This window comes from Cervus elaphus, chromosome 7 (assembly GCF_910594005.1).
Source record: "Cervus elaphus chromosome 7, mCerEla1.1, whole genome shotgun sequence".
Classification (NCBI taxonomy): domain Eukaryota; kingdom Metazoa; phylum Chordata; class Mammalia; order Artiodactyla; family Cervidae; genus Cervus; species Cervus elaphus.
In genome coordinates, this window is record NC_057821.1 from 17593268 (window position 1) to 17611974 (window position 18707).

The 18707-nt window shown below is 41.2% G+C and overlaps 1 protein-coding gene, 1 long non-coding RNA gene and 1 other non-coding gene across 4 annotated transcripts; 1 reads left to right on the top strand and 2 right to left on the bottom strand.

Moving 5' to 3' along the window:
- Positions 1–124: 124 nt before the first annotated feature.
- On the bottom strand, positions 125–15018 carry LOC122697087. Of its 2 annotated transcripts, XR_006341993.1 has the most exons (4): positions 14532–15018; positions 13327–13465; positions 2708–2825; positions 125–656 (listed from the first exon to the last, which is right to left on the bottom strand). It is a non-coding gene; the product is annotated as an uncharacterized LOC122697087 (long non-coding RNA). The 2 variants fall into 2 exon arrangements; XR_006341992.1 differs by lacking the exon at positions 13327–13465 and having other exon boundaries at positions 14532–15007.
- Positions 3615–3736, top strand: LOC122697920. The gene has a single exon (XR_006342246.1). It is a non-coding gene; the product is annotated as a small nucleolar RNA SNORA26 (small nucleolar RNA).
- Positions 13493–14470, bottom strand: C7H6orf226 (chromosome 7 C6orf226 homolog). Its single transcript, XM_043907492.1, has one exon. It carries the CDS (start codon positions 14254–14256, stop codon positions 13936–13938), a length of 321 nt encoding a protein of 106 aa, XP_043763427.1. The 5' UTR covers positions 14257–14470; the 3' UTR covers positions 13493–13935.
- Positions 15019–18707: the final 3689 nt, after the last annotated feature.

The following is an 18707-nucleotide window of genomic DNA, read 5'->3' on the forward strand; positions in this document are numbered from 1 at the left end:
CTGGTCTGGGAAGATCCCACATGCCATGGGGCAACTAAGCCTATGTGCCACAACCATTAGGGCTTCCTTGGTGGCTCAGCAGTAAAGAATCCCTGCCAATGCATCCCCCCGGAGAAGAAAATGGCAACCCACTCCAGTATTCTTGCCTGAAAAATCCCCTGGACAGAGGAGCCTGGCGCGCTACAGTCCACGTGGTCGCAGAGTTGGACACAACCTAGTGACTACACAACAACAACATGGCAGAAGAGGCGTTGTTAACCGGCTGGTTAAGGGTCTCCGACACTGGCAGTGTGACAGCGTGCACAGTGTTGGACTGTCTTAAGATAATTGGTTTTTGAAACTTGCACGTGTTTAAGCCCAAGAAATACACTTGGTTCCTAAGCAAAACCAAGAGCAATTGTCAAAATAGTATACAAGTCTGGTCCAGAATCTTGGGTCATCTGTCTTAGTTCGGATGTCTTATCATGGTCTGGTAGTGCTGGTCTTAGTTAAAGTCAGGTGTCAAAAACAGGAGTTTCAGTTCATTCAGGAAAGGTCTTCTAACATGGCTTTAAGGAATCCTTTATCCCCATGTCTTTTCCAGTATGAATAGTGTCCTGGTTGCACGTGATGGTGAATCCAATCTCATCCAAGGTTGGATTACTGTTGTAAAGCAACTATACCCCAAATAAACACGCACACAAACACAAAAAAACCCCAAAGTTAGATTACTGTGATAGACTTCAAAAACTGTCCTTTTAATAACTAAACTTAAAAGGAGCTATCTGAGTCTTAGTAAATACTTCAATTAACAAAACTAGAATGTTCACTGAAACAATCTTTTTTTAAAATTACCCTCATTTCTACCATATAAGTGGTTAACTGACCATATAGTTGGCTATACATGACAAAAACTTTAAAAGTCAAGGTTAAAGACTGATTACATTGCAATTGAAAAGCAACTTGATTACTGACTGCTGTGACATACACTAAATCTATGATATCACCAGGTCATACCAGAATTTTAGGAGTTCCTTATAATTTCTAGCATATATCTATTAAAAATGTTTACCCATATGACAACCTAAGAAGTTTTATCACCACTTGTTTAACAATGCTTCTTATTTAACATACCAAATAAGTCTAATCAGTTTAATATTCCTCTTTCTGAGATGGGGAGAAAAGTATTTTGAGGTGCTCCAGGGACAATTTAGAAAAACCTCAAAAAACCTCAAAGTTAGCTAGAGAGGTCAAACAAACTTCACTTAGAATTTGATCCTTGGAAAAAAAAAAAAAAAAGAATTTGATCCTTGGAAAGGCTGTCAAAAGTATCAAAAAGTTTTAAAACACTTGGTCAAACAGAATCACAGGTCACTGTGAAACAATTCCCACTCACTTAACCAAAGTGACAATGAAAGATCTCAAGGGCAAGTTCAGGTCACTCAAATACAAACTCATAATCTAGTAACAAAAGCAGTTCAATATTTTAAGAAAAATTTGTCCTCTTAGAAGGCCAAATTCAGGTTTTGTACCACTTTAAAACTTTTTCTTAATTAAGTTCAGTCTTAGCCAGTCTTGACCTTGCACAAAACTCTCACAGTGTCGTTTTCCACAAACCTCCACAACTTTCTCTACCTATAAAGAAACAACCAGCTCTAGGATACCACCTTTTTTTTCCCTTTAACAAAATGCATTTTCATTCCTTATACTTTTCTTTGTTGAAAACACACATCCTACCTTCCTTGCATCCTGAAATGTCTCCCTTATAATTCTTAACCTTAAAACCTTAAATCTCGGGATTTCCCTGGTTGTCCAGTGGTTAAGACTCTGAGCTTCCACTGCAGGGGGCACAGGTTTGATTATTAGTCAAAGAACTAAGATCCACCTGACATGCATAGTATGGCCACCAAAAAAAAAAAAAAAATCTCTAGTGAAAACCAAGAAGCAAGTAATTGTAAACTGCTGTGAAATTGGCATTTCCTGATTGACAAACTGTGTTAATTTTCCTCTCTTAAAAACTTAGACCTCCCCAACAGTTAATGTTCTGGGATTTCATCCTATTTGAAATGACCTGGATAGCAAATGAATTCTCGTAATTTGACTTGGTTTAACTTCTAGTTACCAAGATCTGGAGATATTATTACTATTATTATTATTTTTGCCCCACCACACAGTTTGCTGGAACTTAGTGAAAGCACCAAGTCCTAACCACTGGACCATCCGGAAATTCCCTGGTTTGAGTTCTTTTAGGTGGCTCAGTTTCTCTCAATGACACCATCATGAGTGCTTGAAGCACTAGGCAATCAGCCTCTGTCATGCCCCCAGATAAGCAGTACTTACTTAATGATCATGGTGGGTTTTCCTTATGGGATTGCTACAGGTCATGAAAACTGATCTTCAACACTTCCGGAAGATCTGTCATCTAAGAGTATCTTGTAATTCGAAGGAGCAAAATGTCCCTTTATTCTTTGGAGATGAAAAATTCGGCCTCTGATTTCACTAGTAAAATTTTGTTCAGACCGTGTATCAACTCATTGTTTTTTTTTTTTTAATTTAAGCCAAATTTGACAAAACCCAGGCACACATTTCCCTGGTCCTCTTGCCCAGACCCCCTAGGTGCCTAGGAAATGCACCAGTGCCCCAAAGACAGCAAGTCTTAAAACCAGCTGAAATAAAAATTTTAGGATCAACACCCAAACAATGAGATCTGAGTATCAGGAGAACTTACCAAGAACTGAGGAGTGTTGAGAAGCTGGTGGGGCTCAACGGGCCCATGCCAGGACCAAGCGCTGGTTCTGAGTAGACCCCAGGTAGCCTCTGGCAGGAATCTCTTGACAGCCTGTCGACTATACCAAGCATATATTAATGAAATGAAAAATAAATCTAATAGAGAAACTTAAGCTTTTATTTGAGCCAAATTTGAGAATTATAACCCAGGAAGAACATCTCAGAAAGCTCTGAGAACTATTATGCCCATAAGAAGTCAAGTTATATAAGTTTTTTGAGACACAGGGCTGTACATTAAATGACATATTGTTGACAACTTACATAATCCAGATCTGAGCACCAAATGACCTCTTATCAAGAAGGAATATTACCTTTAAGGAGTTGTTTTAGGAGAATGTTGCTCTTTACTGTTGAGTGGCAGTTTTGACTGATGGGGAAGGTTTTCAACCGGTAGGGAAGGTTTCAATTGATGCAAAATGCAGATACACAATGCACAGTAGAGGGAGAGAGAAGGTGAAAGGGCAGAGATTTTTTTTGTTAAAATTTTTCTTCTCTTGCCATAAAATATGAATTTTATTTCACAGTTAATTGGCTCAAGAGTTAACCTGCCAGAAATAAATGTTAATCTTATACTATAAAGCACTGTGAAGTCAGATTTATTTAAAATAATGTATCAAAGTCATGAGAAAAGAGCAGTTGTGAGTGTGGAAGCCCAGGGTTTATATCCCAGATCTTATACTAAATATGGGAATGTTCCTACTCTTGCCTATAAAATGGAACTAATATAGTCTTGCCCGTCTGCCTCTCATAGTTGAGTAGTATTATAAAGGAGGTTTTAAAAATTATGCTCCTCTTTTAAAAGCTCCTTTTAAAATGATCCTTTTAAAAATTATATCCCGCCCTTTCCAGTGCCCTTTTAAGGCTGACACAGTGCCTTAAGAGGCTAACACAGGAGGGTAAAGAAAGTCTCCATAAAACCCAGAGAAGAGATTTTAGAACTCCTCTCTGGATCCTGTCTGGAGTCACAACTGAACCGGAAGATTTTAAGTCTTAGCACTTACTAGTATGTGTATAGTTAATACCAAAGTCATTAAATTTAAACTTGACCTTTGGTTTGGAAAAAAAAAATACTGCATAGAATTGCAAGTTGCTTTGAATGGATATAGAAACAACGATAATGTAAAAGAAGGAGTAGCTAACATTTATGTAACCCTTATTTATATACATGCCACTAATTAAGATTTTCTGACATAATACATGTAATTCTAACAACCCCGAGGTTGACACTGGTATTATCCCGCTTGAGGAAACTAAGGCACAGACTGGTTACATTGTAACTGCCATGGCCACCTGGCTAAGAAGTGACAGAGCTGAGATTTAAACCTGGCCCCAGACACCTTGTGTTTCACCATAGAGCTGAGACCCCATCCAGAGAAGGGCTGCTGGGGGGCTTCTTAAGGAAGAGATTCTTGACCTGAAATCTGAAAATTGACATTAAGCAGGAGAAGACATGCCAAACACTTGGGTAGGAAAGAACACGACTCGTTAGAGGAACAGAGAGGAAGGCAGATAGCCACAGATGAAAGAGCGGGGGAAGAGATCCCACTGGGAAACAGGCAAGGCCACGTGAGGACTCGGGTTTGGATTTGTCCTAGGAGGCATTGGAGCTACAAACATACCTGAGATGGGAATGGCGTGATGAGCCCCTCGCTTTAGATGCCCAGAGGCTGCTGGGAGGATTGTCATTCAGATGGTTGAAGACTGTGCCCACCAGTTCCCCAGGGTGGAGCCTCCCAGTTCCCTCACCCTTCCTCACATGATTTGGTTCCCAGACCTTGGTGCGCCTCATCATTGGAACTGTGTATAGAACTTTGAATAATGTGGAGTGTATTTATTTAACAATCACTTCCCCCCAAGAAAAAGAAAAAAAAAAAAAAATTATATCCACCATAATATACACCATTCCTTGAACAAATTGTGGGACTATCCTTATTTCTGAGAAAAGTTAGTCCTTTTAATGAATGTGTGCTAATATAGGTTCATGAGTCATGAACCAGATATGTTCTAGGTGTAGGTAGAACAAAAAAACCTAGTTTCAGGAAGCAAGAGTAGGTATAGTGAGCCAAGTAGCTGATTTAAACAGACTGACATTAAAAGGTAGTTAGAGCTTTTCCTCAGCTCTAGACCCTTGAGCCCCTTTGCCTGACCCACCTGGTTCTCAGAGCTTAGGGTTCTAGGGGTTGTTGTTGACTGGCTCTTTTTATGCTTTGAGATTTCATTCATTGTCATTCGAGGGCCAAGTTTTCTCATCAGACCTTTTTTTTTTACACTGCCTATCTGGAGAATGGTTATCTGAAATCAAAATGCCACTTGGATCCCAAATTCACTTCCACAACGACCATGTATAAACTAAACCAGGAAATAAACACTGACATCTAAACTCCTAAGAAATCATTCCCTGTGGGCCAGAACCATTTAGTGTTTCCTAAGTAGCATTAAAAAATGAAAACATATCTATGCACTACAAGTAGTAAAGTTATGAGATTTGTTTCAATTTATATAAGGACTGAAACAGAGTCTAAAAAGATAATTTTTTAAACTGAGGCTCCCAGTCCAAAGATACAAATGCAAAACCACTGCAGTGATGCTCCCAGGAGGCTTAAGTCCAGCTGATAGGTAGGGGTGAAAGCACAAAGGAAGAAGAGCAGAGTGGTCAGTACCCAAGGTCTGAGTCTATGTGGGACACGGTCATTTCCTCCAGATCTCAGAAAAACACACAACTTTAAATTGGAGAATTATGTTTTATTTGGTGAATGTTCTGAGCAATCAAGCCTGGGAAGCAGCCTCTCAGACAGGTCCGAGAGACTGCTCCAAAGAGGAAAGGAAGAAGCCAGAATATTCAGGAGTTTTGCAATAAAAATCAGATAGTCAGAACATCAAAAGGTTACCGTTAAAGAAAATCCAAACATCTCAATTTACGAATTTAATACTTTTCTATGTATGGGAAGATGCAAGAGTTTGGGCTTACTGAAACCATTCCTTTGATGTGCACCTTAGCTATCCAGGACCAGCATCCTGTTCTTTCCCATCCTGAGTTCCCTCAGGGTGCACCCAGGTGGGGCCTGGCAGCAGACAGCCCACCTGTCTCTCCTGAGTTCCCTCAGGGGCTCACCATCAGGGGCAGTTATAGAAACTGATGGTTTGATGGCCACAGCCCCTTTTGTTTGTTGATATGGCAGGCAACATTTTTCGTCTACAGTGCTTCCCCTTAGTAATAAAATTCGACCAACATTTGGGAGACATTTCACGACCAACATGGTCCCATGGTGCTAGGAAGGCTCATTCCTAGATCAGGCCAAGATTCTGTTGATAAGCTACTCAATGTGTTGAAAAGTTTTCTTGGAGCAGGCCCTGTTGACAATCTAAAATTCTCTGGATCCCTTGTCTTACTAGTCTATCATGATCGAGGAAAGGTTTTTCATTGTTGCTTCTTCCCGTATCTAGAATCACACTATTACGATCATTGATCTATTTCCTCAAGATGTTTAGCCATCATTAATTTTGTTAGAGACCTGGTTACACATTGAGTAATGCAAGGGGCAGTCTTATAAACTAGCTGGGATAAGTAATAGAGCTATTAACATTAATAAGATCATAGTACAACAGAGAGAGACACAAACCATAAACAATCTGAAAACAAAGAACAAATTAAAACAATGATTAGTATGAAAGTGAACATGTTAGTCACTCAGTCATGTCTGACTTATTGTGACCCATGAAATGTTGTCCACCAGCCTCCTTTGTCCATGGAACTGTCCAGGCAAGAATACTGGAATGGGTAGCCATTTCTTTCTCCAGGGGATCTTCCTGACCCAGAGATTGAACCCAGGTCTCCTGTGTTGCAAGCAGATCCTTTACCATCTGAGCCACCAGGGAAGCCTATAACTACTTGTAATTTGGTTTTAATAAGCCATCAAGTCCACAGGAGACCTAGCTGGATAAGCCAAATTCTGAGAGCATTAGGTAGAGAAAAAGATAAATGTTTCATCTTTATAAAGATATACTTAATCAACATCAGAGGAAAGGTTTTTCTGGAAAATAAAGATTTAAAGCCCGTATTTTGCAGAAAAAGTCATAAAATTATAAATAATATTTATTTACCAGTTCATTCAGTCCTACGTAATTAATTTCTGATGATCTGGATGAAGTACTCAGGTTTTCCATTAGAGTTTTATAATTTCTTACCCAGTTCAGTGGTATGATCTAAAAGTTATCAGAACTTACATTTGTCAAAATTCCTTTTTATGAATTTTTTAAAAGATTTTCATTTTATAGAAGCGTAAAACTATGACTGTCAACAAATGATAACTTAAATGGCATGGTTAAAGATCTGATTGCAATGCAACTGGCAAGAAACTTGGATATTTCTGTGACATATAACATTTTAAGATAATAGCTAGAATTATAATGACTAATAACATTATACCAAAGCATATCAGAATTTTAGAAAATTCATATAAAACTTGGAATATAACATTTATCCATATAATATAACCTTGGGTTCATCTCCAATCATTTGACAACATTTTTTAAGTAATGGAACATATCAAATAAGCCTAATTAGCCTAGTAGGCTAATTAAGATGCCTTACGGTTCATTTGAAACATCCCAGACTTAACCAGAGGAAAATGAACCTTTAAAGTTTGATATTTGGGAAATTTGTCAAAAATATTAACACTTGGTCAAATAGGATCCCAGGCTTCCCTGGTGGCTCAGATAGTAAAGAATCTGCCTGTCAATGCAGGAGACCCAGGTTCAATCCCTTGATTAGGAATCCCCTGGAGAAGAGAATGTCTACCCCGCCAGTATTCTGGCCTGGAGAATCCCATGGACAGAGGAGCCCCGAGGGCTACAGTCCACGGGGTCACAAAGAAGCAGACACGACTGAGCAACTAACCGTTTCAAATAGGATCATAGGTCACTGTAAAATAATACTCGCTTAACCAAAGTAACAAAATTTTTTTTTAAAAAGCAACAAAAAATGGAACACTTAAAAAAACTTCACACAATCGGTTACCAAAAGCAGTATATCAAGAAAACTTCATTCTCTTAACAGACAAAATCAAATCCAAGCTTGCACCAGCCTACTTTTAATAACATTATACATTTACCTAATTTATCTAATCTGAGCCTGCCCATGTACAAAACTTTTTCATGGCTGCTTTTTTTTTTTTTTTCCAACAAATCTTCTACAACTTTTTGTATTTGTATTAATTTGTCCATTTTTTTAATCCAAAGATAACCAGCTGTAGAGAATCATTCTTTCCCCTTAATAAAATGTATTTCCATTCCTCATACCTTCTTTTGCTGAAAACACACATCCTACTTCCCTTGCATACTGAAATAGTTCCCTTATTATCTTTAGTAGTTCTAATTACATACTACAACTTTAACCATTATAAATCTTAATCTCAGGATTTCCCTGGTGGGCCGGTGGCTAAGACTGCACTCACCAGAGTTCGATCCCTGGTCAGGGAATAGATCCCACATGCCCCAGTGAAGACCTGGGGCATCCAAATACATAATAAATAAATATGTTTTTTAAAAAACCCTTAATCACTAGCAAAAACCAACAAGCAGCAAGTAATTATAAATTGTCACATTAGCCTTCCCTGATTGGAATATTCCAAAACCTTTAGAAACATATACCATGACTTCTTTCCTCAATGTGGTACAAGATGTGTTTCTAATAAACCCTTAGTTTTCTTCTCCTAAGAAAAGTGGTAGACCTGTTTAGCAATTAATGTATCAGCATTTTCTTATTTGAAATAATGTGGAAGTTCAGTACATTCTCCTCAGTTAACTTAGCAAAACTCAAGTTACCAAAACTCTGGAGAAACTTTTAGATAGACATAGCCAAGATATAATCACTTCTAAAAGAGTTCACCTGAAACTCTCATCATAGTTACCTTTATTTTGCAACTTATAAAAAATACTGCCATACCAAGTAAATGTGTTGTTGACAAACCATAACAGAAACATGAATCTATTGACCTTTAGTAAACCTAGGTACAATAAAGTAAGACATGTCTATATTGATTAAGCCAGCAAGCTTAAGCTACTTTTAATATCAGATTTTATACTATATATAAAATAGATAACCAAAAAGGACCTATTGTATAGCACAGAAAACTATACTCAATATTTTCTTTTCCCTTATCGGAAAAGAGTCTGAGAAAGAAAAAATATATATATCTATTTGTATGTGTATATATATGTATATAAACTGAACCACTGTGCTGCACTAACACCTGAAACTAACACTTCATAAGTAATGATATGTCAATAAAACATTTTTTAGTGAGACATTAATATTGAATATTTCTTAGATCATGTAAACCTGAAATTCATTCTGGCCAGTTTTTTTCAAATTTAGAAATATTTAGTTTATAACATCTTACTTTTTAAGTCAATTACATAGAGCTCTTTTTAAAATTTAATTTTAATATTTCCTAGAGGTAGAGACATCTCATAATAATGTCTCTTACTAATGTACACATGGACACATAAACAAACTAGAGGTCTCACAGCTTCACTTTAAAACTTAGTTATGAATCAGTTATTACAATATAAGCTTACTAGTTCATAAATAAGTTGGGAGTAAATTAAATTTGCTTGCTAAGATGACAAAGGCTTTATTATTTGTGGAAAAGACTTTTAAGATTTGCATTTGATCTTGATAAACCCTTAAGAAGGCTATGAATTAGATTTTGGTGGAGGGTGCCTTTGCAACTGTTTAAGTTTAAAAAAGGCCACCTTTTCCTTTTTTCCTCCTTGGTTTCAGGTTCTCTCTGAGTCAATTAGGCTCAGTTTCAGAGTTTCAAGTTCTTGTGGGGTTTTTTTTTTTTTTTCTCTTGTGGGTTGTATTTACATTTCTGATTTATCAAGACTTGTGAGCAAAAACTTTTAAATTTCCAAGAACTGACTAGTCACCTAAATAATATTAAAAGATTGATTTGAAAAGATTTCTAAATTTCAGAGTCCTGTGTTCTAGAAGTTTAGGGTTTAATTTATCATGCCTTCAAAAACTTTTCTGGTGGCTCAGAGAATCTGCCTGCAAACACAGAGACATGGGTTCCATCCCTGGATGGGGAAGAGCCCCTGGAGAAGGAAATGGCAATCCACTGCCTGGTAAATCCCATGGACAGAAGAGCCTAGCAGGCTACAGCCCATGGGGTTGCAGAGTTGGACTTAACTTAGCAACTAAAATAACAAAATCTTGCAAAAGACATTCAAGAAAGGCTTTCTTTTTGAGTGCATAGTTTAGGCCCAGAGCAAAATCTCTTATTAGCTCCTGAATATGATTTCTCAGGTTCTTTCTTTATATGGCATGGGCTCAGATAATCCTCAGATTCCCTTTAGCATGTTTAACATTTCCTGAGGGGTAGATATATATGCCCCTTTTTATAATATCAAGCAAGGGAAGCATTCCCCAGCAAAACATGTCTATTCCACAATATAGTTAAGCAAAAGAGATGTAACTATCAAATATAAAGCCTATGTAAATAAAACAGCTTTTATTAACTTTCATCTCAATTCTATCAACCTTTATACCTTTAACTTTAGTTTTCATTAGGACCCAATCAACAAGTTTTGGTCTTACAAGAATTCTAGAACTCTTCATTTCCCCCGACTATTTTACCTACTTTGTATTTTTATACTGGGGCTCTGGAGTCCCCAGACAAGCCAAGGGATTCAGGCCCTTTTGTCAATCTTTTAACTTAATTAATTAGCCTGTCACCCCAAATAATTGTTGGTCAGGCAGCTCAGTGTATTTTTTTTCAGCCGTTTAAATATATGTTTTAACTGGGGTAAATAGAGTGGATTTGTTTGGTACCCTTTAAAGTTGAAGACCACTAGTGAGTCCCTTTGGCCCATCCAACCTTAGGTAGTGTTTTATCAAACCTTTGATTTAATCCTGTTAACATCTGTTTTATTTATCCCACTTTCAAGTAACCATCTAAAGATTTCTTTATCCATTTGGGACCAGTCACCTTAAAATCTTCACCTTTTTGGGGGGTAGTCTGTAGACTTTCCCTTCAGTTTTTTGTTTTCCTGTTAGTCAACCTAATTAATTATTCCAATGTTTTTATTATCATCTATAAGACCCACTGAGGGAAGAAGAGGCCACAAGAAGGCTTCCCAAACCTTGTTTGTTTTAAACTAAGGGAGTTCTTAGGTTAACCATCCTATTTTTTCCCACTTTCCTTTCTCCTCACAGATACCAATAAAACAGTGTTTATAATGAAAGCTCTCTAAAATTTCACCAATTTAGAGTTTCTCCAATTTAAAGGGTCCATCATCTGGCCATTAATGAGAGGTATCTTAATAGTGACTCAAACCAGTAAGATGCAAAAGGCATTCCCTACAAGAGTGTGTGAAGATGCCACCTAAACAAGACCCAGAAAGTGTATTCCCCAAAAATTGTCTAGGAAAGGAAAGGCCTTTGTGGTACCAGCTGCCATCACAAAAGTTAAGATGACAAAAAGCCTTAGAGGAAAACATAGGAGGTATACTCTTTGACATACATCACAGCAAGATCCTCTTTGACTCACCTCCTAGAGTAGTGAAAATAAAAACAAAAGTAAAGAAACACAACTTAAAAGAAAAAGTTTCTGCACAGCAAAGGAAACAATAAAGAAGACTGAAAGACAACCCTCAGAATGGGAGAAAATAATTGCAAAAAAAAAACAACTGACAAAGGGTCAGTTTCCAAAATATACAAGCAGCTCATGCAGCTCAATGCCAGAAAAACAAACAAAAAAATGGGCGCAAGACCTAAATAGACATTTCTCCAAAGGACACATAAAGATGGCCAACAAACACATGAAAAGATGCTCAACATTGCTCATTATTAGAGAAATGCAAATCAAAGCTACAATGAGGTTATCACCCCACATCGGTAAGAATGGCCATCATTAAAAAATCCACAAACAGCAAATGCTGGCGAGGATGTAGAGAAAAGGGAACCCTCTTGTACTGTTGTTGGGAATGAAAACTGACATAGTCACTATGGAGAACAGTATGAAGATTTCTTAAAAAAACTAGAAATAGAACTACCATTTGACCCAACAACTCCACTACTGGGCATATACCCTGAGAAAACCATAATTGAGACACCTATACCCCAATATTTCATGGTAGCACTTTTTACAATAGCTAGGACATGGAAGCAACTGAAAGTCCATCGACACATGAATGGATACAGAAATTGTGGTACATATATACAATGGAATATTAGTCAGCTATAAAAAAGAACACATTCAAGTCAGTCCTAATGAGGTGGGTGAACCTAGATCATACTATACAGAGTGAAGTAAGTCAGAAGGAGAAAGACAAATACTGTGTATTAACACATGCATACAGACTCTAGAAAGATGGTACTGAAAACCTATTTACAGGGCAGCAATGGAGCAGCAGACAGAGACAGCAGACACGTGGACACAGTAAAGGAGAGGGTGGGATGAATTGAAAGAACAGCATGGAAACATATACAGTACCGTATGGAAAACAGATACCGAGTGGGAATCTCGTGTGACACAGGGAGATCAACCCAGCGCTCTGTGACAGCCTAGATGGGTGGGAGAAGGGAGGCAGGCTCCGGAGGGAGGGGACATATGTATACCCATGGCTGATTCACGTTGATGTATGGCAGAAACCAACACAATATTGTAAAGCAGCTACTCCCCAATTAAAAAATACATATATATGGCAAAGAGCCCATCAGAGTTGGTAGTCAGACAAAAGACTGCTCAGAATCCCAGTCTATATGACTGGTCTGCCAAGTGTACACCATATGTGCACCTTCTGGATGGCAAAGACCAAGTTCTCAAAACACAAAAGGCCTAACACAAAAGGCCTGAAAAAGATGAGGTAGAATATTTACATCTCAAAGACAGAGAGAAATGCAAGTTCCCCCTACAAGGGCTTTTGTTTAAGGTCAGAATTCAGATTTTTTTAATCAAGCTGGCTTTTTCTAACTTAACTGCATGGTCAATAGAAGAGCCCCAACTTAAGTCATTTTCAGGGTGGGATTTCCTTTAATTGCCAGTTAAGTAGGTACTGGCAAGTATGAACTCTGTACATCCACAAATCTGGCTGGAGTGTTAGTCTGAGGTGGGTTTTCTGATGTCCCTCATTTTTGTTTGAGAGAATCTATTTCCCCTTTTTTTTTTTTTTTTCTATTTCCCATTTTAAAGGTGAATTTCTCGGGGATAAGATTTACTTTTAAATCTTTTATCCCAAAGAATTCTTTTTAAGGTATGCAATTTGAGGAAGGCCTCAGGTCAGCCTCTTACTGAAACATTCAGCCCAGACTCCTCCTTATCTTTTCTACGGGGCAAATCCCAGTGTCTTTCAACCAGGCTTCCTCTGTATCTTTCAGCTGGAGCGTACTTTCTTCCAGTGTGTTTCAACAGAGCTCCTCTAGTATCTTTCAACTAGGGAGGTCACTCCCCAATATCTCTCAATTGCGGAGCCAGGTACCTGTTAGACATTGCCAGTCAAAGCTCGGGATAATCCATCAAAAATCAGGAGATCCGAGAACAAGGAGAGACTCACCCAAATTCGTCTGAACTCTAGGAGGAGGTGGATGGGCACAAGAAGACTCTGCTAGTACCAAGGCTCCATTTCCCCGTAGAGTTCAGGCGAAGGAAAGAAGTCTTCTCTGGGTTCTCTCAGTGGTCATCAAAACTGTGGACTGGAAGAAAAAAAAAAAAGCAAAACCTAAAAGTGGAAAATAGTTTTATTTGGCAGACTGAGAACTCAAACCCAGGAGGCAGCCTCACATAGCTCTGAGGGACTGCTGTGTAGGATATACAAGAGTTTTGCAACAAAACCGGGTAGTCAAACCATCAAAAGATTACCGTTAAAGCAAACCAGACGGCTCACGTTAAAGAGTTTAGCTTTTCTCATGCATAGGAAGTCTTAAGAGTCCGGCCTCACTAAAATCATTCCTTTGCTATGAACCTTAGCTATCCAAGGCCAGTATCTTATTCTTTCCTATCCGCAGGCACCTCGAGGTGCACGGTTGGGAGTGTCTGCAGTGGCTGAGGGCTCAATAGTAGTCAGGCCAATTTCCTTCATTCTGGGGATTGTCCCTTGGGGCTGCAGTACTGGCGGATGGGTGGCTGCAGCGTCCTTTGTCGACAGGGCAGTAAAACTTTTCATTCACTGCTGCAAAGGACCTCGAGCCTCAGAAACGGCCGAGCCAGGGTCCTCCAGGCGGCTCCTCTGCCCACCGTCCCCGGTTTGGAACTGTGGCGCTGGGTGCTCCACGGAGCGCGCGGCCTCCCAGGGCTTAGGTCTCCGCGGGAGTCGGGACGCTGTGGGTTCGTCAAGGGTCGCCGCGACCTGGCGCCTCTCCAGGCCGGGGAGCTCCTGGCCCTCCTGGACCAGCTGCAGGAGCTGCGCAAGTGTCACCGAGGCCGGCGTTGACTCCGCGGGCGAGGGAGCTGGGCCGGACTCGCTCCGACAGCCAGGAGGCTCCATGGCGGGCGCGGAGCCTGGGCGCTTCCGGGTTGGGTGGGCGCAACCACCGCCGGAGGAAGTGAAGGGGGGCTCAGACCGTACCAAGTGGCCCAGAGAGCGGGGGGCAAGCTCCGCGCCGAAACGCTTTACTCACACATAGAGCCCTTAGCTCGACCCAGAGCCCCTGACAAAGAATTAAGCCGGGAAGGCTTGCACAGAACGGAATTGTATGCGCACACGCCGATACAAGCAAAAAGACCCTAGTTTGCACAGATGCCCTGGCCATGGCAACTCACCTGCTTTCACGCACAGGCTGAGATTACTGCGTAGACACGTGGCGCGTGGTGGGGTGCAGGGATAACTTCCATCCCGGGCCCAGCAGTGCCAGACAGAAAATGACGGAGGCGATGTCTCCGCTGGCCTCAGGATAACTGGGAACAAGCGACGCCCCGGCAGGGCCTCGCGACTCTCCCCCCACGTCCTGCGGTGGAGACTGTTCCTGGCGTTCAGAGTGGAGGAGTGAAGATGAAGGCAGGCTAGGAGGGCTACATTCCCTTCAGCTGCTTGGGAAGTCAATGCCAATAAAACCCAGGTTTCTGTGTTTATCGAAAGCTAGCCTGATCTGGCGTACACCGCCTTAATCAAGCGAGCAAAGCTTAATTACTACTAATTGGACAAGCTAGCTTCATCTGTCTCCTGAAGTGATGGAAGCACACTACAGGTTTAGAAACACCATCTCTGTAGCGTTCCTGCCAAGAACGTTCGCTCTGAATCTAAACTGGAGGAAATGAATAGACACAGTAGGAAACATTCTAAAAAATGACTGACCTGGACGCTTTATAGATGTTGAGGTCATAAAACACAAAGACAGAAAGAAAAAGGCAAGACTGAAGGTCTATGTCAGACTAAAGGGGATGTGAAAAATGCAAAGTGTGCATCCTGGATTGGAGGAAGATAAGAGAGAAATCAGTTACACAGGACATTTTATCTTTGGGAAATTTTGAATATGTGCTATATATTAGATGACAATGTTATATCCGTGTTTAATTAAGTGTAGTAATTGTGCTTTCCTTATGTGGGGAATAGGAGATACATGCTGAGGTACTTATGGGTGAATGTCATGATAAGAGAGAAAAGGTTTATGTGGCAAAACTGCTAAGAATTGGTGAATCTAAACAGTTTGAAATTTGTCAAAAAGTTGGAAAGGGTGAGCTATAGAAACCAGTCTGGAGGAAACTGACCACACTAGTGTCGTATAATAAAGAATTTGGCCTTTGTCCCTAGTTCCTCACAAGGAGACTAAATTCTGGAAATTTCCCAAGTATTACAAGTGATATTCATGGTGGTCCCTGATTGTTTATGCCAAGAAAGTGACTCGTTTAGGGGTTTCAGGACTGGGAATGGCCAGTCATATGATTAGAGAGTTGGGGCTTTGAGCCATGGGGGGTCCAGGAAGTGGGACTGAGTTCAGCCTCCAGCCAATGATTTAATCAGCAGTGCCTGTGGAATGAACCCTCTATAATAACCCTGGACACGAAGCTCAGTGGAGCTTCCGGATTGGTGAACTCATCAGTGTGTCGGGAGGGTGGCATGCCCTGGCTCCACGAGATGACACAGAAGCCCTGAATGCAGGCCATTCTCAGACCTTGCCCTAGGTGCCTCTTCATCTGACTGGTCCTTCTGATTCCCTGTGGCTCAGAAGGTAAAAATTCCACCAAAATGCAGGAGACCTGGGTTCGATCTCTGGTCTGGGAAGATCCCCTGGAGCCAGAAATTGCAACCCACTCCAGTATTCTTGCCTGGAGAATTCCAAGGACAGAGGAGCCTGGCAGGCTACTGGCCGGCTACTGTCCCTGGGGTCAAAAAGAGTTGGACACAAGAGTGACTAATACACACACTTTCACTGGTTGATATCCTCTCTAACAAAAGGTGGCTCAACTGGTAAAGAACCCACTTGCAAATGCAGGAGATACAAGAGATGTGGGTTTGATCCCTGGGTTGGGAAGATCCCCTGGAGAAGGACATGGTAACCCACTCCAGTATTCTTGCCTGGAGAATCCCATGGAACAGAGGAGCCTGGCGGGCTACAGTCCATGCGGTAGCAAAGAGTCAGACACGACTGAGAAGGTGTGTGTGCACATGCACACACACACTCACACATACTAACAAAACCATAATTTTAAAATAGAACTTTCCTGAATTCTGTGAGTTGTCTAGCGAATTATTGAACTCGAGGGGTTGCGGCATCTCACAAATTTGTACCCAGTGAGTCAAAAGGGCCTGTGGCCCAGGACTCTGAATTTGCAGTTGGCATCTGAACTAAGCACAATCTTGTTGGGGACTGCGCTCTTGAACTTGTGGGATCTGTGCTAACTACAGGCACTGAGCCCTAGACTACACAGTACTCCAGTTAGGGTTTTTAACCGAACACTGGATGAAGGGAGAACTCACCTTCTCTCTGTGGCCTGTGTCAGTTTCAGTCCTCAGGGTGACCTTCTGATGGCCATGGGGAACACTTGCAGGGGAAAGGAGATCTGGGAGTTACCAGTGCCTGATGAGGAAAGTGAGTGAGCAATGTGGACTCCTTGATGGAACCTTGAAGGAGTCCCTCACCTTTTACAGATAGAGTTCATTGTTGTTGTTTAATCACTAAGTCATGTCCAGCTCTTTGTTACCCTATGGACTGTAGCCTGCCAGCCTCCTCTGTCCATGGAATTCTCTAGCCAAGAATACTGGAGTGGGTTGCCATTTCCTTCTCCAGGTGATCTTCTTGCGAGGGATTGAACCTGCATCTCCAAGAGAGGGCTTATATAGCTTATTAAATACTCAGCCCTCTAGGGAATTCCCTGGCGGTTCAGTGATTGTAACTCTGAGCTTTAACTGACAATTGGGAACCTAAGATCCAGCAAGCCATAGCCAAAAAAAAATTCACCCCTCTAGGTCTCTTATGCTAAGATGAGGGCATTGATGGGAAAGGGTGGGACCTTGAGATGGGGACATTTGGGCAGACATGGACAAGACTAAGAACTTGAATTCCCGGATTCTCTTGAAGTGTCTTGTCTGTAGAGACAACCTCCTCTTGTCGTGATCCTGTCTTCTAGGAGGCCAGTCTCAGAACCCCTCACCCTCCATCTCTTCTGACCCCAGGCCCTTCATGAATTAAATCTCAGCACAGTCTGGGTGTAGGAGCACAAGGCCCACGCTGAGAAAAGAAAGCCCAGACAGAGTCACAGGCCCTGCCAAACTGCCTTGGCAGGAGCCATGGGAGCATGTGTGGGAGAAGTTCTAAGGGAAATAGACCCAGGAGGGTGGAATATAAGATACAGTTTGGCCAAACTCATGGCCATGGATGCTCATACAGGATTTGGGATTTTATGTGTTGGCTCAAGCACCTGGGAGAGGAATTAATAGTCTGCTAAGATGCTTAATTAAAGCCTGGACTTAATGGTAGCCTAGAGTTAATAAACTTGAAATGCCAGAATTTCCCTGGCATACTATAGAGGAAGGAATCCAAAATCTCAGAGATGGGAATGCTGGATTGAATTTATTATGTGCAATCTGCTTAACTACTCCTAGACATGTATTTTAAGGCAGTCTGGAAAATACTCCCTTTTACCAAAGGATTAAGAAATGCATTGGTGGACTTCCCTCGTGGTCTAGTGGTTAAGAATCCCCTGTCAGTGTAGGGGACATGGGTTTGATCCATGGTCTGGGAAGATTCTACACGCTGCAAGGCAGCCTGTGCGGCAAAACTGCTGAGCTGGTGCTCTGGAGTCGTTGAGCTGTGAGCTCACTCTAGAGCCCATGTGCCACAACTACTGAATCCCTCATGCCCTAGAGCCTGTGGTTTGCAACAGTAAGAAGCCCTCACACCACAACTAGGGAGTAGCCGCTGCTCGCCACAACTAGAGAAAGCCCACACTCAGCAACAAAGACCCAGCATAGCCAAAAATAAGTAAATAAATAAAATCTAAAAATAAAAAAAAAGACTTGGTGAGGGCCACCAGCTCCTAGACTAGCTCTGATGGCCATCCTCTGTAGGCTGGAGATGCTAATGAGGGATACCAGATAGTGAAACTTAATTCCCTGAGCTTTGATGAGAATAATGGTATCCTAGTGGGATAAACAGCAGGTTTAACAACCAAAGAATGCTTAACAACCAAAGAATGACCCAGAATAAAGCATGGGAAAGAATGGTCAGCAAGTGGGCAAAAATGACAGGCTATGGACCACGGTCAGCCTTTTCCCCAGGCACTCCAGGGCTTGTTCAGTGGACCCATGGTAGCAGGCATGGCAGCTAAGCTTTGGCTTAATAACATGGTCTCCCCTGAGGACTTCCCATGGTCCCTGAGGCTAGTCTGGCTGTGGCCAGTGCTGAGTGACCATCCTACCTACAGCCTGATAGAGCACCTTTCTCATCCTGACTTGATTGGGCCCCCCTAGAATGGATGGGCTGTGCTTTATCTTCAAGA